The sequence below is a fragment of the Nannobrachium achirus genome (assembly GCF_963921795.1).
Source record: "Nannobrachium achirus genome assembly, chromosome: 10".
NCBI classification, from domain to species: Eukaryota; Metazoa; Chordata; class Actinopteri; order Myctophiformes; family Myctophidae; genus Nannobrachium; species Nannobrachium achirus.
The window spans coordinates 5,860,384-5,882,808 of NC_137819.1; the positions used below are offsets into that span (position 1 = coordinate 5,860,384).

The 22,425-nt window shown below is 41.9% G+C and overlaps 2 protein-coding genes across 6 annotated transcripts in view; one reads left to right on the forward strand and one right to left on the reverse strand.

Annotated features, from left to right (window-relative positions):
* LOC308293363 (uncharacterized protein) overlaps window positions 1-22,425 on the reverse strand; it is a 525,181-nt gene that overhangs the window by 104,014 nt on the left and 398,742 nt on the right. For 2 of the 5 annotated variants that reach the window (XM_080735842.1, XM_080735846.1), the window contains exons 7-13: window positions 20,867-20,989; window positions 18,753-18,810; window positions 16,188-16,235; window positions 13,349-13,420; window positions 11,712-11,875; window positions 8,142-8,285; window positions 4,793-4,850 (exon numbers count right to left, since the gene is read on the reverse strand). In XM_080735842.1, the coding sequence (XP_080591968.1) occupies window positions 4,793-4,850; window positions 8,142-8,285; window positions 11,712-11,875; window positions 13,349-13,420; window positions 16,188-16,235; window positions 18,753-18,810; window positions 20,867-20,989 (667 nt within the window). Of the gene's footprint in view, window positions 1-4,792; window positions 4,851-8,141; window positions 8,286-11,711; window positions 11,876-13,348; window positions 13,421-16,187; window positions 16,236-17,544; window positions 17,603-18,752; window positions 18,811-20,866; window positions 20,990-22,425 lie in introns of those variants that run through there. The other 3 variants (XM_080735843.1, XM_080735844.1, XM_080735845.1) reach the window with 3 other exon arrangements.
* The window catches only part of LOC308293361 (uncharacterized protein), a 196,317-nt gene continuing 181,653 nt past the window's right edge, over window positions 7,762-22,425 (forward strand). The window contains exon 1 of the mRNA XM_080735840.1: window positions 7,762-7,884. The gene's annotated coding sequence lies outside the window, so the exon portion shown is untranslated. The remainder of the gene's footprint in view (window positions 7,885-22,425) is intronic.

A 22,425-nucleotide genomic window follows, 5' to 3' on the forward strand; every position in this document is an offset into this window, starting at 1 on the left:
TGAGTCGTCCGCGAACAGGAACAGTTTACAGTTACAGGCCGTATTCATGTCGTTAATGTATAGTAGAAACAGTAACGGCCCCAGAATGCTACCTTGGGGGACACCGCAGCTCACCGGGAGGGACGAGGACATGGTTCCGTTGATGTCCACCATTTGTTCTCTTCCCTCGAGGTAGGATTTCATCCATTTTATTGATGCGCTGTCAAAACCAATCGCCCTTAGTTTGTTCAATAATATAGAATGATTTACTGTATCGAATGCCTTTTGGAGGTCCAGCATGACCATACCGCAGTATTTGCCCGAGTCCACTTCACGTTTGATGTAGTCAGTTAGGTACAGCAGGCATGTATCAGTGGAATGAGATGTTCTAAAACCCGACTGGAATTCAAACAGCAGTTTGTTCTCGGCAAGGTAGCTGTTTATTTGTTCTTGAATGGATCTCTCTATTACCTTTGAGATCGAACTCAGGATGGAGACAGGGCGATAGTTGCCTGGTTCCAATTTACTTCCTTTTTTATATAATGGTATCACTCTAGCCATTTTGAAGTCCTGTGGGACGTGACAATTTGTGATGGATGTATTCGTAATGTGAGTTACGATAGGAGCGATGGAAACAGCTGCATCTCTAAGGTACCTGGTAGGTATATTATCTAGGCCAGTGGCCTTGTTAGATTGGAGGGCAATTAGTTTTTTCAGCACATCGTCTGTTTTTACGGGTTTGAACTTGAACGCATCTTTTTTTGCCCCTAGGTTTTCATAGTGTGCTACTATATGGTCATAGCCATATAAACCTGAATGTGGGGGAAGTTCACTGACCAATTTGGTGGCAATAGTGGTGAAGAAGCTGTTGAAGCAGTTTGCCACCACCAGTTTTTCGGTTTTAAGTGAGCCACTAGAAATTATACAGATATTTGTACTTTTTGTTTGTAGTTTATTGTTGCAGCCTAAATTTTTTAATGCCTCCCATAATTTTTGCGGATGTTTTTTGTTTTCCTCAATATTTTCATTTAAAAAATTCTTTTTAGCCTTTTTAATCAAATTATTTACTGTGTTGCGTAGTTTCCTGCTTTTTACTAGTGTTTCCTCATTATTTGTTTTCCTGTATTCTGAGTGGGTTTTATTTCTGTGTTTAATTGCATTCATTATTTCTGTGTTCATCCATGGCTCGGAACGAGCTCTGACCCTGACCTTTTTTGAGGGTGCTAAATGATCTAATGCTGACAAAAATATTTCTTTAAAACGAGACCAGGTCTCCTCGACTGAGGAGCATTTTAAAACTTCTGACCAATCCATGTTGTCTAGTGCAGTAGTTAGGGCTTCAGGGGAATAATGTTTCATGGATCTACAGGTCCTTGTGGTGTGACACTGTACTGCGGCCCTATGTGGAATTTTTCGTGTGCAGAAGATTATGTTATGGTCGCTCATGTTACATTCTATGACTCCGTTATTTTTTATTCTAGATTTATCTGATGCTAATATAAGGTCTATGGTGGTACGAGAATTATGGCTTATCCTTGTGTATTGTTTGATCATTTGGGTAAGATTGTGTAAAATACAGAAGTGTTTGAAGGTTTTGAAAATGGGAGTGTCTTTCCGATGGATGTTGGTATTAAAATCTCCTGTTAAAATCACCTCTGCGCTCCCTAAACCCGCCACATGCTTCTCCATGAGGTCATAAAATGAGTTTTGGTCTGGAGGTCTGTAGATGGCCCCAATTATCAGAGGCTTTGCACTAGGAAAAATTATTTTTATCCAGATAGATTCGGTGTCCATTCCTAGTTCTGGTAGTACAGTATATGTTATGTCTGCTCTTACATATATACATACCCCACCCCCCCAACGGTCCCTGTCCTTCCGGATTACTGTATAGCCTTTGATCTCTATCTCTGTGTCTGTGCAGGAATCATCCAGTTTGGTTTCAGAGAAAGAGAGTATTCCCACTTTCCCATTGCCAAACATAGATTTTAATTCTGACAACTTTGATTTGCATTTCAAACTGTTTATATTTAAATGGATTATGTGGAGACCTCTACCTGAAAATAATGCGTCCATGTCATTTGTAGAGTGGTATTGATTGTTGTTAGCTGGCTCTGGGGTGACAATGGGGGGGAGAGGAGGTGGTGTAAAAATGTCATTTATAGCCTTTAAACCATCACTTGAGTTTGAAATAGGGGGAGTATTAGGCCTAATTATTAGAGATTGGGATGGGAGAGTGGTTGAGCTATTATTAAGATCATGTAAATCGTGTGCTGTAATTGTTGGAGTATAACATGGCATTGAATTATTGTTATGAATTACAACCTGAGTTTTAATTGTTTTAGTTATTGTATTTTTAGCAGTTGTTGGTCCGAGCCCGTTAGACAGTGGGCTGGAAAGCGGGGCGGAACTGGTCAGCTTGGGAGTCGGACCAGGGGGACGTCAATTTTTGACGGACCCATCTGTGGCATGCAGCTGCCGGACGTAAACAGCTAGGTTAGTCGAGAGGGCTTGGCTTCCCCGTCTATTGGGATGCAGGCCATCGCGGTTATAGAATGAGCTACGATCCCAGAACAAATTAAAATTATCTATAAAGTTAAAATTGTGAGATCGACAGAGTCGCCTTAGCCAGGAGTTCAAACTGACTATTCTGCTGAAGCGCTCGTCCCCGCGGCCATAGGTCGGAATAGGACCAGAGAGGGAGAACGAGATGCCACTGTTTACCAGGAAATCAATCAGGTGTAGATAATCTAGCTTTAATTGCTCGGAGCCACGAAGAGCCGCCGTATCATTTGTGCCAGTGTGGATCAGGACCTGTGTAATCGACGAGGGGAATGCTGTGAAGATATCGGGGAGTTTATTTAAGATGTCCAAAACAGTGGCACCAGGAAAACAGTGCGTTACGGAGTTGGAGTTTGGGAAGTGGATATGCTTCACGATGCTGTCCCCAATAATCGCGACTGAGGGAGATTTGCGTGGAGGAGCAGTGGACGTGATTTGGTGCGGCATGGAGGATGGCTCTACTCGTGGAGACGGGACCCGTCTTGGGGGAGTGGATCTCCGGACCGAGTGTGCTCTGTGTCCCCCAGACTGGCGTCGTACGGCCTCTTTCAACTGACTTTTACGATCCTTGGCCTGAAAACGTTGAAGACCCCTGTTCTAAACGTCCCCCTCCCTGTGAGGAACATCCTCCATGTGCCATAGATCAGGCCCAACACTAGAGATGGGACGATATGAAAATGTCATGTCAAGAAGATTATTGTGACCAAAGAAATTCATTATCCTGTGGATAAAAATAGCCGATCTACAAGCTCACAACACATCGCAAACAAAATTGCTTGCTCCGGGTGGGGGCCTCCTATGAAGTATCTGCTCGGTTCTCTCTTTTTCTCCCCCCCCCCCCCCTCTCTCTCTCTCTCTCTCTCTCTCTCTCTCTGCTCTGTAGCCTATGTAAAGTGCTTTGAGATAACTTGTTATGATTCGACACCTTAATAACATTTAATTGAACTAGTGAAAATAGCAGATCTACAAGCTAGAGGTCTTCACGGGTCCAAAAAACCGAACCGAAATCGAAATGTACCGTCAAATTTCGACCAATTCCGACCCGTTCCGAAATAATAGTCAAATTACAAAACCAAACCCGAGTGGCCCCGTAACGGTCTCGTCCGATTCCGTCGCGTTACGACTTTCTTTCTTTTTTTACCGACCGAAACCTGTGACATGTTGTCCCGAAATCCTTTTATTTCCGAGGTTCCGAGAGACCCGACCATTTAATCATTATTAAAACCCCCTTTCATGTACCGAGATGATGAGATCCCTCACTCACGGCAGCTGTGTGGCGTGTGCTGTTAACTGATTGACAGGCAGAAGAAGGCTGCCAAGGAATCTTTAACATCGAAACAAATGTCAGGGATAAAGGAATACTTTTAGGCTATTTTCTATCAACAGAGGTAAGTCATTTTCGGTTTGTTTGTCATGGTTTAACTTGTAGGCGAGTGCTTTCTCATCAGCCTGGAGTAGCTGCTATGCATCACGCACACGCATGCTTTACGCACGCACCAAGCTCTTTTTGTCCCCGCTATAAATCTGATCTTAGACCAGTATTATCATCTCACAGTTACACAGCCATTCTTCATGTCGATGCCTCGCGGCTAATAACGGACCTGAATCTGATCAGGTCAGCCTAAACACAGCACAGCACACACGTTAAACAGAACTCCAGTTCGGGTCCTCGGGTAATTTCGGGGTCGGACCCCCCGTGAAGTAACCTGACTGAGCCAGATGGTGGCAGTAGTGCATAGGCTACCGCCCTACTTTACCATCTGAGATCTCTCAGGGGGAGTTGATAACGCTCGTAAAGTCCCGGGCCGGACGAATCAGCGGCAGCTACGGGCGGGCTCTGAGCGGCTCTGAGCCAATAGAGTCTGATTGCAGACCACGTGGATGCAGACAGGCCAATATAAGTGGTTGGAGTTGGCACTCCCAGACTGTGATAGAGAGACGGCCACATCCAATCACCTGCTAAAGAATTTGAAAAAATGGCCCGCCCCTTACATCGGGTCTGCCCGAGCGATCCCAGATGATGGTAAGCAGAGCGATATGCAGCCAGGCATACGCACTGCTGCCATCATCGGGCGCAGTCAGGTTACCCGTGAAGACCTCTACTACAAGCACACAATGCCTCACGATGCAAAGTGTTGTGTGCTTGTAGATCGGCTATTTTCACCATTTTAAATTGTTTTTAAAATAACCAAAAAAGGGAAGGTTTTGGACATACAAGGTTTCCACTCGACAACGACGACATATATAAACTTACCCTCTTCGTAGGTAGAACCTTCCACTGTGGAGAACACATCAGGCTCTAGGACCACTCGCTGTAACAGAAGACCAGACAATAATGCTAGCATCCAGGGACGTGCTGGCCATTGGGTAAAGCGGGACAACTCCCAAACGACCGGTTCATTCCTGGCCGGTTCAGGCCGGCCATTAGGAAAAAATTTAAAATAAAATGTCGGCTTCTTCGTTCCATTTTGGGGGCTGGGCGGCCAACAAAGTAAATTGTCACTGTCGGGCAGAAACCTCGTATCTCCAAGTTTCAAATGTAATTTTTTTTTTTTCGCAAAGCAAAGCCTTGCTTCATCATACAAGGCCGTTGCACAAAAGTAGTGAAAACAGCCGATCTACAAACACACAACGCCTCGCACCGCAAGGCGTTGTGTGCTTGTAGATCGGCTGTGATCGGCTGCAATGAGGGCCTCTCCAACTCTTTTTCCCGGGCTGAATCAGGGGCCCAGCACGTCCCTGCTAGCATCCCATGTCTATGATGCATTATAAACACACCAATCTAACACTGCACAATTCACCCTTTGTTAGCCTCCTGGTTGGTCCCTGACTGACGAACCAACAGGTTCTATCTGCCTTGTCTCGCCCTGGTTCCGCCTTTTTTATGTTGAATTTGCTAAAACATAATTTTTGGCACACTATACTGCCACTGAGCAACACATTTTACTGAAACTAAGTTTGTAATCAGAATTGAAGACACAGAATAACAATGCGAAGCAACTGAATTAAAATGGTAGTGGATGGAGTGCCCCACCGAGTGTCCCACCATGACACAGCAACCAATGGGTGTGAAGAGGGGCGGGACAACAGGCAGGACTTGACAAAGGCTGAATTATAGTTGTAAGAACTCATAAATACTGATAATGCTTTATAACAATAATCAAAAGGCAATACCCTATTGATAACCATTCCCATCAATTTCCAATGGCAGCGGAAAAGTTACCCTAGTAATCAATAAAGTTACGTCATTGATGATGAAAATTACATCATTTTTGAGGAGTTACCCTGCCATTTCCAATGGCAGCGGAAAGAAAGTCTATACAAAGTTACAGATTAAGGCCCATTCATACTGGGCCAGATGACAGATAAAACATCTCTTTCTCCAGATTAAAAAAAAAACTCTTTCTCCATTCAAGTGAATGGTAAGATACAGATAAAAAATTGTATCTGTCACAGATAAAATCTGTATCTTACCACTTATCACTTGAATGGAGAAAGAGATTATTTTATCTGTAGAAAGAGATTTCTTTTATCTGTTATCTGGCCCAGTGGGAATGGGCCTTTACGTTCTTATAAGAAAGTGCAACTTCAACCACAGTATATTGCTATAATATGGCTGTGCTGCAACAGCTTTTCGCTCTCCTCTCCTGTCCCCACTACATTCTTCCATCATGAGGAGAAGTGCTTGTGCAGTGTCATGTCTCGGTATGTTTTTCACTATCATGTGCCAAGAACATTTTGTTTTGGACATGTGACCGCAGCCAAGCTGCCATAATAACATCGTTTGGACTGTTTGGATAGCAGTGCTGTCTTCAGACTCAATCTCTGCAATGGCTTCCCGTCTCCTTCAGGATAGAATCCAAGGTCTGCCACTCTGCCTCCTCACCCACAGCAACGCCCCTTCCTATCTTAAGGCAGTGTTCTCAACCTTTTTTCTGCATGGGCACACTTTTCATGTCCCAAGAATCCATGGGCACACCAACATAATACGGGGGTGTAAATATTGTCACTGTCGGGAAGAAACCTTGTATCTCCAAGTTTCAAATGTGTACGTTTCTTTGCAAAGTAAAGCCCTGCTTCATCAACAGTAGTGAAAACAGCAGATCTACAAGCTCACTAGTTTAAATCATTTTTAAAATGATAAATACAATACTGGCTTTCAAGCAGTTTCAAGGGGCACACTTGACCCTTCTCAGGGGCACACCAAAGGTCCCCAGGCACAGTGGTTGAGAAACACTATCTTAAGGAACTCATTGAACCCCCAGCCTCCACCCACTCCCTCCACTCTGGAAATCCAAACTCCCTGAAAGGCAAAAAGACTAACCTCCCCACCATGGGGGACCGCGCCTTATGCTCAACTGCTCCTCTGCTGTGGAATGCCCTCCCTGACACATGAGAGCGCCACAGTCCTTTGACACTTTTAAAAGGGGACTAAAGACCTGTCTTTTTAACAAGGCATTTGCCTAGAAGGACTTCTGGATGCCTTATGTGCTTTTAAAACACTTCTATAGCTGTGTATACTAGGTGTGCACTGATCTGAATTCTTTTGACCATTTTAGTCCCTTTTAAATCTTGTTTTATTATTTTGTTTTGCCCATTTGAATGTAGCACTTTGAGATTTGTTTCAAATATAAAGTGCATTACAAACACATTTTATTTTATTATTATTATTATATTATTATTATAACCAGGGTGGTGCCAGAGGGATGGTTGCCCCCCGGTCACCGTCGGTCCATGGGTGTGTTCTCTCCAGAAAAAGAACAATAAGGTCAGGAAGGATAGTGTGGTTTGAGAAATCTCTGTCTAAAGATTTTTAGGGTTGGCTACTATGGCTGTTTTCAATTAAAGCGGTGAGATGGTAAAAGCACTGTGAACAACCCGTATCAGGTCCAAAAACCTTTACTTTTCAGGATCTCAAATTCAAAATTAGCACAAAAAATCTTCAATCTCTATCTGAGCTTGTAGATCTGGCATATTCTCATTTTCTCAAAGCTTTGGCGGCCCCCCTGAGGACCCCCTAGGCCTAGACCCCATGTTAATCTAGAGCAGTGGTTTTCAAAGTGGGTGACGATGGCAGTCCAGGGGTGCCGCGAGATCATTTGATAATATTTGGAATTTATTTGGACACTTGAAAAAATATTTAGTGTCATTTTAAACCAAAATGGCTATTATCTCAACGTTTTCCTCGCAACATGATCACTAAAATATCGTCACTGTCGGGCAGAAACCTTGTATCTCCAAGTTTCAAATGTGTACGTCTTTTGGTAAAGCGAAGCCCTGCTTCATCATACAAGACTGTCGCACAAAACTAGTGAAAACAGCCGATCTACAAGCACACAACGCCTCGTGATGCGAGGCGTTGTGTGCTTGTAGATCTGCTGTCTTCACTAGTTTAGTACATTTTATAGATGATAAATACAAAACGAACGGTTTTGGACAAACAAGGTTTCCACCCGACAACAACAATATGCTATAAATATAAGGTGCTGGGAGTGAAAATTATAATGTAGGGGTGCCTCGGATTAAAAAATATATATTTATGGGGTGCCCCGAGACAAAGAAGTTTGGGAACCCCTGATCTAGAGTGTACTGTTCTTCATTACCTTCATCTCAGTGATCATATCAGTGATGGGTGCTCTATGGATTTCTTTCATCTGTTTGATGAAATCCTCCTGGAGGTCTAGAAACGTGCGGCCATAGTGGATGGAGGAATCGTATTCCTTCACCGAACGGGGATGCCACGCATTCTGGAAACACAAACAACACAGAGGAGGTGAACACGGCAAAGACATCGCCGCCTGTCGGGCAGAAACCTTACATGTCCAAAACCGTTGTTTTGTTTTGTTTTTAGTTTTTTACAATACATTCATTTTGGAAATAAAACTGGTTAAAATTGCAAACATCTACAAGCTCACGACGCTTTGCATCCTGATTTGTTGTGAGCTTGTAGATCGGCTATTTTCACTACTCTTGTGCGACACTCTTGTATCGATCTGGGAAACCATTCGGTTTAAAAAAAAAAAAAAGATAATCGGAGCTTCTGACTAAATGATTGATTGATTGGTCGATTGATTTGAATCCAACAGAACGATCTACTGTGCATTGGATCCGTTTGAGAATAACAGATGTGTGTGGTGCATCATAAAATCTAATCTTAATATCATACAGTGTGCGTGTGTTTATGTTGTTGTAGCAAACTGATGTCTCAGTCAGTACTCTGACCTTTTGGGGATGTTTTATTAAGGATGGTGAAACAGGATGAAACAGATGGCATGAACACCAGCAGCTCACACTGACCTATCATCACTGGACATGTGGACACGTTGTGAAACAGCAGGTTAAGAACAGACACAATACATCTGTCTGCCATAAAGTAACAGGAGGAGGTACCCTGCCTGAGCATTTAATGAAGCCATAAGAGGCGAGTGGTTACCTGGTATTTTACACCGGCTGAGAGGCGTAGGGAGACACGAGGCGCAGCCGAGTGTCTCCAACCCTCCAACCCTCTCATTATTGTGTATCATTATTTTATGCTTTAACTATTGAAAAAATGTATTTGGCCACGGACCCGCGTTACAAACGCTTTGAAAATACATAATATTCAAAGATTTGCACACATTTTCAGATAGCAGATCTACAAGCTCGCAGTGAGCTTGTATATCTGCTATTTTTCACTGGTTAAAGCATTCAATAATTCTAGGCCTAATGCGGAAAAGCCATATTTTTAAAAAGTAGCAGATCTCGCTTCACGCAGCGTTCCGAGCTTGTGGCTCTACTACTTTGCTACTTTTTATGCTCTTGTGTGCAACGCTGTAGCGTGATCAAACAGGGCATTCATTTACAAAAAAATATGGAGATTTTCTGCCAGACAGCAACGATGTAAGGTTTCTACCGGACAGAGACAATATGTTGGTCACAGGCTGAGGAGTAAAAACACAAGATAAACATAATACAGTAGTACTCAATACTGATCATATTGAGCACTACTAGCATCAGTAAACATTCAATCTGACATCAAAACCACACACCCTGGGGTCATGAAGAAGTCTAGCCGTCTACGGAAGAAGTGATTCTCATAGTGGGGTCCAGGGGGTCTCCAGCAAAATTAACCACTTTAATCATATGATATACTTTGGCTATGCAAAATTAGCAGAGGTTATGGTATAGACCAGCCACAACATTGCAGGGGGCGACGGCGGCGTTCCCGCTACTCCAGCGGCAGCTCAGATATCGTCTTTGTCGGGTGAAAATCTTGTATGCTCGTTTTGCATTAAACTAGTGAAAACGCACCGCGAGGCGTTGTGTGCTTGTAGATCTGCTGTTTTCACAACTTTTGTGCGACGGCCTTGTATGATGAAGCAGGGCTTTACTTTGCGATGAACGTACAAATTTGGAGATACGAGATTTCCACCCGACAACGACGATATACTAGTGTTGTTGCTGCTCTTATACCACCATTATTACTTGGGTTGGTGTGGGCCAGACAGTAGCCCCCCGCGGGCCGCAAATGGCCCGCGGGCCGCCTATTGGGGAACCCTGGTATAGACCTTTTTCCAGAGCGGTGTCGCCGCACAGCCGCACACACACATATGTTATGGTTGACGCTATCACCTGTGATATTGTTATCAGAAATGGACGTAGCACGGCATGACACGTCACGTCAATTGACGTCCCACTTCTCTAAATAAATGTTCATCCTTTCCTCCTCTTCTATGTTTACTCAGTGGGAGGGACTAACATACAAGGAAAGGATGCAAGTGTAAGAAATTATGATTTAATTTAAGGACCTGAGACGTGGCCCTAATGGACTCCAGAACTAATGGACTTTACCACCCAGGGTGTGTGGCTTTGACATCGTCGAGTGACGCATGCTGACTGGAGTGCTTCCATTTCATGCAGCAATCTCAGGGCTGTATTTTGATTGTCTTAAGTACCAGCTCTTATGCCTTAACTTGAGGCCTGTCCATATAGTCCGAGCGTTTCAGGCAAACATCGTGCACTTTATGAAAGAAGCATGAAATTTGGCACACAGTTAGAACATGCCATATGGAACATTTTTGGCTATAGGGGCATCGCAGATTTGTCTTGGGAAACTTGTGGGAGCCAATCAAAGTTGCTCTCATAGACTTTACTATAGAGTCAAATAAATACAAAAAATAAATATGCTTTAAGTAGCATGTGAGGGGTCAAACTAGGTGTTATTCGGGATTCTGAATCCAATGCAAGCATTTGTTTTGCACGAAAAACATTCCTTTCCGAGAAACGGCCGCCACTAAACTTTGAAAAGTGATGACTCATCACTAAACCATAGATTTATGGGGTCCGTTTTTTGCCCAAGGAATGTTTTTCCTGCAAAACAAATGTTTGCATTGGATTCAGAATCCCCCAAAACACCTAGTTTGACCCCTACATGTTACTTAAAGCATTATGTATTTTTTGTATTATTTTACTCTATAGTAAGTCTATGAGAGCCCAACTTTAATTGGCTCCCACAAGTTTCCCAAGACAAATCTGCGATGCCCCTATAGCCAAAAATGTTGCATATGGCATGTTCTAACTGTGTGCCAAATGTCATGCTTCTTTCATAAAGTGCACGATTACATCAAAATACTGCCCGAAACGCCTGGACTAATACTGTCTCCCGACCACCGGACTTTTCGTCAGAGAGTTCCAGTTTTCCGAACTCTAATTTGGGGTAATGCTTTTCAGAAGATGCAAGTGATGTCATTTTGTAGTTGAACGGGAACATTTCCGACTAGATGTTCGGTGGTCGTCTGAGACCTTATGGACAGGCCTTTACGTTAAAGGAGTAGTTCACACCCAAAATGAGTTTTCTTTTTCTATTGATTACTCACCCCATGGAGACTTGAGTTCAATAATATTTAATTTTTGTTGCATTCCTAAGACAATACTTTAAGGAGACTCTCTGTAGGCCCATTGATTCCGGATGTATTTGGGTCTCCATCCGGAATCAATGGGGGTACATTTGTTATAATCAAATTATTGTCTTAGGAATGCGACAAAAAACAAAAAAAATATTATTGAACTCAAGTCTCCATGGGGTGAGTAATCGATACAAAAAAAGTCATTTTGGGAGTGAACTACTCCTTTAAGGCATAAGAGCAGGTACAATTAAAATAGAGCCCTACAGTGTCATATATAGCATTAATTACAATGTAGCCGCGGATGTGATCAAAGCTGAGGAGATGTTTGATGATCTCAGCGTCTTTGATGATCTCAGCGTCAGTTTTTCGCTTTTGGCAATGGCAGGTCATGCAGAGATATAAGCGTCTATCGGTCTGCCCATCACGGCTGCACTCCACCAGGTGATCCAGACCTGCGGGGAGGAAGAGGTTCAACCCAGTCTCCATAACATGCGGTTCAACTCTGGGTCTTGGAAGCCTATTTTTCAAACAGCCCATTAACCACTTAAACCCCAGCATTGGTATTGTGAGGAAAGTAAGCCATTTACCATGAGAGGGAGTTGCACGACCCTCGAATGGTAAATTGCTTTTCTAACACTTCTACCATATAAATGAAAGAAAACACAGCTGTAACTTGCAAGGTTATTCAGGCCATGGCTACACAGAGCTGGATTTTTCATATATCCTGGTTTTTCAGAGATCCACATAGAAAAATATCTAGGTCCACACGGAGCTGGATATTTCATATATCCCGGTTTTTCAGATATCCACAAAGAAAAATATCTAGGTCCACACGACAAAGATAATCTACGGTAGGTCTAACAAGCACACACACAGTAAAGTCTTCAGAGATATCCGGGTTCCCTGTCTACACGGATCCAGTGAATCAGATATTTTTCAATCTTCATATGGTTATGTCATGGAACCACTTTAACCATTATTTAATACTTTAACTATAACAGAATAGCAGATATACAAGCTCACACTGCGGCACAGAGTGCCCTGCTGCGAGCTTGTGGCTATTTTTGAAAAATCTATTTTTTTTGGCAAATTAAAATATAGATCTTTTTTAGAACATTAAACTTAAATATTTGCTTCTGGGGGGGGTCCCTGATACATAATATTTTGAGATGCGGGTCCGCGACCAAATACATAATAATTCTAGGGGTCCTTCCTACCCATAACAGACATGAAAAGGTTTTGAGAAACACTGACACTGAAACATGCGTTTTTCAAATACCGAAGACTTTTATATGATTGGGTAAAAAATATTCAAAGACTTGCACAAATGTTTTTTTTTTTTTTTTAATAGCAGATCTACAAGCTTGCAGCGCTGCACTCGGTGCCGTGCTGTGAGCTTGTATAGCTGCAATTTTTGTAATAGTTAAAACAAAAAATAATGCGTTTCAGGTCTTAAAAGGTTTAGAAGAGCCTTTAACTATGCTTATGATATAGCAGATCTACAAGCTCACAGCGCGGCACTGAGTCCTGCTCTGCAAGCTTGTAGGTCGGCTATTTTTTTTAAAAATCATGACAATCTGAGCAAGTCTTTGAATATATTGACCCGATTCTTTAATGTTTCCTGTGTTTCTATGTTTCTATGTCAGTGGTAGCCTACTCAAACTTTTTCATGTCAAGTACCTCAAAAATAAATTATATGTATTTGGCAGCCAACCCCCATCAAAATATGTACAGTAGTTCCATGGATCCCCAGAAGCTAAATTTGAGTTAAAAATGTTCGCTTTAAAAATACATATAATCAAATATCTGCACAGTTTTTCGCGACTTTTCAAAAATAGCAGAACTACAAGCTTGTAGATCTGCTATTTTTCAATAGCTGAAGTATGACATAATTACAGGGGTTATTCTGAGAAGCAAGAACTGACCTAGAAGAGGATGCTCCTTTTTGGGGAGTCCCTGCAGGTAGGTCTGTATGGTCATCCTTTTTGGCCCTGTAGCTGTGGAGGATAGAAGGATGACATATATCAACATATTCTCACCCCCAAGTAGTCAGACACCCGACACCCTGTCAAGGACCCTACTGCGTCACAAGAGGGTACGCTTTGGGTATGCCTACTGCTTCAAGTTGGGGACGCTTTGGGTAAGCCCAGTGGTCTAAGAAGAAGGGAAAAAAAGTAATTCCCGAAGTGGGATTCGAAACCGCTATGTAAGGTTTACCAGAATAACCAGAATTATTTGGAATAACGTGTTCCTTCCACGCGCTACGTCCAAACCAGGGAAATCTCCACTGTCAGGTGAAAAGAAGCAACTTGGACTCCTCATGCATAGAAGGAAGCATGAGGTCAGTCCGTTGTCTCCCCAGGCGCGGCAGAGGGAGAGCAGAGCCCAGGATTACATAGGCAATTAGCACTGGGTGAAAAAATGTGTTACAAAATTGTGGGATAAAAAATTTAGAAAAAAAAAAAAAAAAAAAAAAGTTTACCAGCCACCCGACGATACCTATCACGCCACTATCCACGACGGACACGCCACTGCACAGAGGCGCCGACACGTTAGTTTTACTGAGGTTAGGGTTTGGGTTAGGGTTAGGCATAGTTTTACTGGGGTTAGGTTTAGGGTTTGGGTTAGGGTTAGGCATAGTTTAGGTGGTCAGACATGTTACCTCCATGTTGCGTTAGAATCCTCCGCGTTGCGTTAGAATCCACGTTGTCAAAGATAAAAGCACAAAAAAAAGTGGCTTTGTCGGCCAGGATTGCTAGCTCAGTCGATATGGCAGCATGGCTTCGATCACTGAAGGCGGTGGTTCGCGTCCCACTGACGGTAGGTACATGTTCGAGTAAACATGTGTCGGCGCATGCTGAAAGCGTCCCAACGCATCTGCGCGGGTGATGCAGAAAGCGAGTCCGAAGAGCATCAGGGGGGTGAACAGGGGCATAGTTCCGCCGATTTAAAACGAATCCAATACGGAACTAAAACGTCCTATGTTTGGCCGCTAGTTGCGCTGTTTTCCCCCCGCGAGGTACCAAAAAGAATTTGTCTACATTGGACCCCATTCGTTTTCCCCATTGATTTTCTAACCTTAATAAACGTTGCCATAAATACTTTATGGTTCCTGTCGCTAGTGAAAAACTCCCTTTCAATCACCATGATATGCGTTTTGAGCAAATATGGTCCCATTTATGCTAAACTTGATGATAAATTTGCGGGGGGCGTGGCCAACTAAACTGATACCAGCTGGCTGTGTTCTTCTTCGTGTGCTGTATTTCGGGAGGCTACGACCACATTCTCCCATGTATCCCTGCGGTTCCACGTGACCGTTGGCAGCCAATAGCATTCCTTATGATTCCTGGGGTACCTTTCAAACAATGATGGCGACACCCATACAAGGGACAAAAAACTTCATTTTCGCAGCATAGAAAGCAACGGCTTCGCGATGTGACGCGTTGTGAGCTTGTACATCGGCTATTTTCAAATAGCCTAGGCTAAAGTGGTTAATGTATGTTTTGTATTATAATTTATAACTGCAAAGTAACTAGTAACTAAAGTTTTCAAATAAATGTCGTAGAGTAAAAGTAAAATATTTGGATCCGAGCTGCAGTTGAGTAGAAATAAAGGTATTGGGAAATTGGAAATACTCAAGTAAAGCACAAATACCTCAAAATTGTACTTTGGTACATTACTTAAGTAAATGTCCTCAGTTACTTTACATCACTGCAAACTGTATAAATAAAAATGACAATTTTCACAATAGAACCATGTTATACCAAATGTAATGTAGCACTGTAATATTGTATCATTCCGTCCTTGACAATAAACAATCAGTTTTTATTGTTGATTACTTTAGATGCAGTAATGGTCTTTTTCTTTTCTTTTCTTTTCTTTTCTTTTCTTTTCTTTTCTTTTCTTTTCTTTTCTTTTCTTTCTTTCTTTCTTTCTTTCTTTCTTTCTTTCTTTCTTTCTGAGGTATTAACAATTTTGCTGCCATTTTAAACATAGCTGTAGTAAGCAGCTGCCAAATTGTCCTTACCTTTTAACGTGGACACGTTCGTGCACATAGCAGACGATATGTGCGCGGATCATATGCCAGGCGGGCACAAGAATCAAACAGCTACCAAAAAAAACGATGATATGACCGAGCAGCTCCTTCCTCTGTTTACAAGGAAAACTTATGGGAACGGAGCTTATGGGAACGGAGCTGACGGAGTCAGACCGGATATGGAAACCTAGATCCGGTTTAAACAGGAAATACGACAGGATACAGTTAGGAGGCGGGCCTAAAGAGCCAGAATCGGCTATAATCAGCGACCATACTTTTAATCGTTTCATAATGATTAAAGCTAATTACATTTCCGGGATCGACGGGCATCGCAGAGAGGTACAGCGGGAAATCAACGGTTTCGACAGGGATCGCGGGAAATGAGTTAAAAATGGTCTTATGAAAGTCCTCAAATTGTCACTTCACTGTCCCCCAAAAAATCATGAGGGACCATAATTATGGACCACCTCATTACGCAGAATGTCCCATTTCAAGTTTTCAAAAAACATCTTTTAAAAATAGCAGATCTACAAGATCACAATGTGTCACGATGCGACACATTGTGAGCTTGTAGATTTTCACTCTATTGTCACTTCCGCGCTGCCTACGGAACTCGCCTTCAGCTCGTTCCTGCAGCAGGCGTGCCGATATTCATGATAACACACACCCTCTCTTGTAATATTGCTGAAATATATATCATATAGCCAGAGGGAGGTCATCATACTGACCTGTGATCTGCCTTTGAAGGTCGCCATGTTGACTCAGAGCGGCCATCGCTGTCAAAGAGAGAGGAGGAGAATCATGAGTTAGTGTATTTTGTGTAGGGATGCGGTATCGTTACTCGTGGTATCGGTACTCGCCCCGATACCGGCCTATTTTGCGGTATCGGTACTCGTCAGATACTGCTCACAAAGCGCCCGAGTACCCTGTGTGTTCCGCCACTTCGCCTTTCTCTCTCTCTCTTAAAGTATCAAAAGTAAAAATACAAAATGTTTGAGCATAGCACATCTAGAAGATCATGCACAGTACAGGAATTTCCATGGGCTAAACCTGAAAAAAAAAGTGAAATGTGTGGCAGTTGTGCCATGTTCTGGGAAAGCAATGCAATTTAATGTGTTATATACAGCCAGAAAGTGAGGAACATGTGATAAAAAAAAAAAAGAAAAAAAAGAAAAAAGAAAAAGTAATTTAAAGACATTTTGTATTATTAATTGTACTCGTATCGGTACTCGGTATCGGTGAGTACTCAAAATGAAGTACTCGTACTTGTACTCAGTCAGCAAAAAAGTGGTATCGGGACATCCCTAATTTTGTGTCCTATGAACAAACTATCTATGTAAGAGGAGTGTAGTAGAGAGTATCTGTGACAGTGAAACCCACCAAAAGTTGTCATATTGTGTATTTTATATGTGGATAATAATCATTTTGACAAGACACTTAGGATTTGCCCTGTACACAAACAACAGCTAACTACCGTCAGTAGGGGGCAGTGTGGGTCTATTATACTAACTCTGGGGAATGCTAGTATGTTGAGTGATTTCCTGCAAGATACCATTATCCTGTGGATAAACTAAATGTGTCCCTGTGTAATTCTTGTGTCCTGCATGTAGGGGTGGGCGATATGGAAACATGCAATATCATGATATTTTCCCAAGCTGTATCACGATACACGATTTTATCACGATTCTTTTTCACATTGTTTTTATGGTTATTTTTCAAATTACTTGACAAAAACTAGACTCTCTGGATTCCTGTTGGGAGGTCTAAATTAAACTTTACAAGTATGTAACTCTGACAGTATACAAATAAAACCAAATGGACCCGTAAGGGTCCATTTGGTTTCATTTGTATACTGTCAGAGTTAAGTGGAGACCTTGACATTTTAAAGTTTGAGAACTTGATGATTTTGACCAAAATGCAGGTTTAAATTGAATTCTGCAATGAATCTCTGTATTAACGATTAAACAGGATTTTTTACGAGGCTCCCTCAATTGTATCACGATATATACGATACCTCTGAAAAGGCATATTGTGGAGACATTGTATCGTCTCCACGATAATTATCACCATATCGCTCACCCCTACCTGTATGTGAGGATAATCACATAAACTGCACACCAGGCAGGTACCCACACTGGGATCTGCAACACATCCATTGTGGTGAGGAGGTTTTATGTGGTGAGGGCATTGGAATGCTGGGTTGAAAGACAGCCATGCAACATGCATGCAGAATACACACACACACGCGCGAGCACACGCGCACGCACGCACGCACGCACACACATACACACACACACACACACACACACACACACACACACACACACACGCACACACATACACACACACACACCAAGGACAGAAACTAACGGTCCCAGGCACTGATAATGACCACTATAACATTTATGTACAAGTTAGATGTCTTATTAGGACCCAGAACATCTGCAGAGTTGATCTATTAATAGCACTGGTTCACAACCTTTTCAGCACGCGACCCCCAGAATAATCATATTTTAACTAAGGCAAGATACCCCCCCCCACCATCACCCAGACGAGCACTAGAGTTGAGGCATTACATTTTGTATAGCACGGTTCTATTGTGACAATAGCAGATCTACATGCTTACAACGCCTCACAACGTGAGGCGTTGTGAGCATGTAGATCGGCTATTTTCCCAATTTCTGCCTCTAATATTTGACAATTTGCCCAATGTTTAATTTGTCATTTTAGAGGATTAAAAAGTCCTTAAATTGTCACTTTAGAAATGTGCAGATACCCTCTAGACACTTAAACTGTATGTTGGTTTGTTTACTGTTGAGTGGGAAAACAATGTTGCACATTAAGTTAATCATCTAAGGACCCCCCCCCAAAATAATGTGGGGACCCTCCTGGGAGTCTCGACCCACAGGTTGAGAACCACCGATCTATAGAACCCATTAAGGAACACATTATTAGGGAGCCATTATTGTATGCTTTAACTATTAAAACAAAATAGCAGATCTACAAGCACGGCACCGAGTGCCGCGCTGCGAGCTTGCAGGTCTGTTTTTTTTTTTTTTTTTTCTTATTTTAATCCTGTGTGCAAGTCTTTGAATATTTTGACCCGATTCTATAAATGTCTTCTAAATCAGTGGTTCTGAAACCTTCTCGTGTCAAGGACCCCCAAAATGACATGCATTTGTCCACAGAATGAATACTAAATAAGCTTAATTGATTAATCGGACAAAACTAATCATTTCGTTAATCATAAAAAGAATCCCACTACATTGTAAAACACAGGGGCAGGACTGTACCTTGGTCATAACTGGAACCTTTCACTGTGTCAAACACATCTGGAGGCAAGTCCAGAACCTGCACACAGAGAAGATGGAATAAAACAAGCTCATGTTGAAAGCATCAACCATAGGGATGGGAAAATAAGCGATATTATCATTTATCGCGATAAAAAAAACACTCACGATAATCCTATCGTGGAGATTTAATGTATCGTGATATCGTCCGCCGTCGTGCACTGGGATCAATTCACCTTTTATTTGCCGAGCTGCATATCCGGTACCATTTAAACCCTCTATAATTGAGTACCTGAGACGAATAACAGTCTAAGTCCGTATTTTAAAGCCATACTGTGTAAGTTGCCCAACTAGTGGTCATTAGCCCTATAGCAAACCGCGGTCGCGTCCGCGTCTTTCGTCCGTTTTTCGTACCTTCAGACCCCCGCGTCTGCCTCCACCTCGCTGAGATCTATCTTTTAAGGGGTCCCTTGTTCCTGTGCGTTCAGTAATTCCAGAGATACGGACTCCTTCACCCTGCCTGGTAGGCGAAATTACCTAGAGAAGGGATGGTACAAACGGGCGACAACAAATATGGCTGCCATAGCGACCCCACTTCAAGATGCGCTGTGATTGGCCGGCAGTTGTATAACCCTCGCTGTGATTGGCCGGTAGTGTGATGACGCAATTTTGGCGCGAGATCCGGTCCACGGCAAGGATCTCAGTTTACATATAGAGAAGGCTTTACAGGCTGAAATTCACGGCGCGGATCTTCTAAAACTTTTGTGATTTAATAGTTAGGAGAATTTTAAGATTTGTTTTATAAAAAAAGTTACATAGTACAACTTTAACATTTTGTATAAATATTTTCTTTTTATTTACCAGACTGTAAACCACAAACTAAAGGTTTTTAATTTCTTAAAGTCTTAATGTACTCCCCCCTCATTTTGTTGAGTTAGATATTTTTACTTAACTATTAGGAATTATAAGACATAATACTTATGGAAAGTGGAAAAACAGTATATCTCCAGCAGTTTGTGGAACAACAGTCTAAGTCCGTACAAGCAATATTCAGCAGACAAAGGGAGCAGATAACATTAAATCGACAATTAAACAAAATGAGGGGGGATTGCATTAACAATTTAACAGATTAATAATGACTAGTTTGTGGTTTACAGTCTGGTAAATCCAAAAATATATATATTCAAAAAAATTAAAATATGGACTTATACTGTTATTCGTCTCAGGTACTCAATTGGTAAAAGGTACTTATAATATACGTACTTGATACAGTCTTTTTTTTCACTCTCTATCAAATGTCTTTGCCAAAAAATAGCCGATCTACAAGCTCACAACGCGTCGCGTTTGCGACACGTTGTGAGCTTTTAGATCTGCTATTTTTTGGCCAATGTTCCTCCCCAGAATAATGGCTTTTGATTATCGCGATAATATCGTAAATCGTGATTTCTTTTGTCACAATAATCGTGATATGAAACTTTCATTATCGTCCCATCCCTAATCAACCATCCCGTTGCTTCTGGTCACAACATCAAAGACATTTTATCAAATGTATGAAATCAGACCGATCAAGGTCCAGCTATCAAATATTCTAGCATTACAAGTCCTTGCAGGTTTATACTCTGGAGTAGGGGTACAGCTGAGGATTTTAGTTAAATTCTGGGACAAAAAAATAAGTGGTCATTATCACAATCATGCAGGCAGCGCTTTAAAGGACAACTTTCCTTATTGTTTCACAAAAAGGGTTCATATTTTAGATTGTAATTAGAGAAAAGAAAAGATGAGTGTTGAAATGTTTTCATTCACTGCTTTCTAGTGTTTTGGCGATTTTAATGATTTTGATTTCAGTGGGTGGGGGCATGCGTACAAGTGGCCAAATGTGACTTTTTAGACACAATAAGCCCGTTCCCAAGATGCACCGCAATCTTTCACAGGCAGATGTGACTTATGGGGACTAGTAGTAGCAATAAAGTCATCTCCGGCTTGTTGTGTCATTTAAAACCTTTTAACACTCATCCTTTCTTTTCTCTGATTACAATCTAAAATATGAACCATTTGTTGTAAAAAAAAAAGTTGTCCTTTAAATGAATTCAAACGTTCTACGCATATTACCAACCGACCTGCAGCATCCCACTGGCACGGTGTTGTTCCTTCTCTGCTCTCTGGAGGGCCACAGGATCCACAATGTCCTTGTCCTTGTCGGGAAACCAGGAGAACGTCAGCACGTTGGGGTTGGTGTGGTTCTGGGAAATAGGAATCTCAATTACAAAGAGCATTCATCCAAGCTTGATGGGTAGAAGAAGATATGTCTGGGATTCGTATTGAAGATACTCAAAGTGACGATGCCCTCAATACTCTCATACCTGTCCTAAATTTTTGAGGTTTTTGATTTTTTGCCATAACTCAAGGCTATTGAACACCCTTTACATCTGAGTGTTGGTTCAAATAATATTGAACCAATGGAAAGTAGTAAAAAGTGCTTGGGACAAAACCTCCTAACTCCAGACTCTGCCAAACCAGCTAACCGATTGGCCCCCAATAGCACATAAATATGTGCTATTGAACACCCTTTACGTCTGTGTGTTTGTTAAAAAAGAAATATTGAACCAATGAAAAGTAGTAAAAAGCCCTTCGGTCAAAGCCTCCATACTCCACTTGAGCTCATTTTCCTGAAAATTTATATTTTGGAGTTAGGAGGTTTCAGCCCGACAGCAGAGAAATACTTCTCCAAAGTGAGTGGCACCCACAGCCACAACACTAGAGTCAGTTAGATTGATGGATTGAATTAGTATTTTAGTTATAACATATACTGTATAATAACCTATATGGCCAAGTGTGCCTTATGTATAATTTAATTTAACCCATTTAGGCCTAGAATTATTGAATGCTTTAACCAGTGAAAAATAGCAGATATACAAGCTCACAGCGCGGCACCGAGTGCCGCACTGCGAGCTTGTAGATCTGCTATTTTTGAAAATGTTGTGAAAATGTGTGCAAATCTTTGAATATATGTATTTTCAAAGTGAACGTTTGTAACTCAAATTTTGCTTCTGGGTGGTCCCTGGAACTAAATATTTTGAGATGGGGAGTCCGTGGCCAAATAAATATCAGTTTGGGTGTCCTACACATGAAAAGGTTTGAGAACCACTGTAGTCTCTCAAGAACAGACTAACTGAGCTCCAGTTAAGTGAAAAGGACCTTTTCTTTGACGATGGCCAACCAGATTGCTGACATAGAAACATAGCCTGCATAAGGTCTGACACATGGAATCGTAATAGGTGGCTGAGGTATTTGGAACATAAGATTAAGCATGTAGGCGATAATACAGCCCAAGTTCAGAGTTGGGCAGGTACATACAGTACATGATATTATTATTAGAATCTGCCCAGCATCTAAAAACATATTTATGAGGTGAGGAATATAATCTTTCTTCTCAGGACGAGGCCAGTGTCTCTCTGGAGTCAGAGGTGAGACTGAGCTAAAGGAAAACACCATACGTGACAAAGCCATGCAGTATGGGCTGGACACCTGCGCACTCCAATAATAAACTGTCCATTCTTCAGGCCGGATGTGGAATTCAATGGGTTATTTTTATGGAATACTGTGACTGTGTGCCATATGGTGTGTTGACAAGTTTGTAATGTCAAAGGTCTCTTTTCTCTGTTTCCAATATGACGTA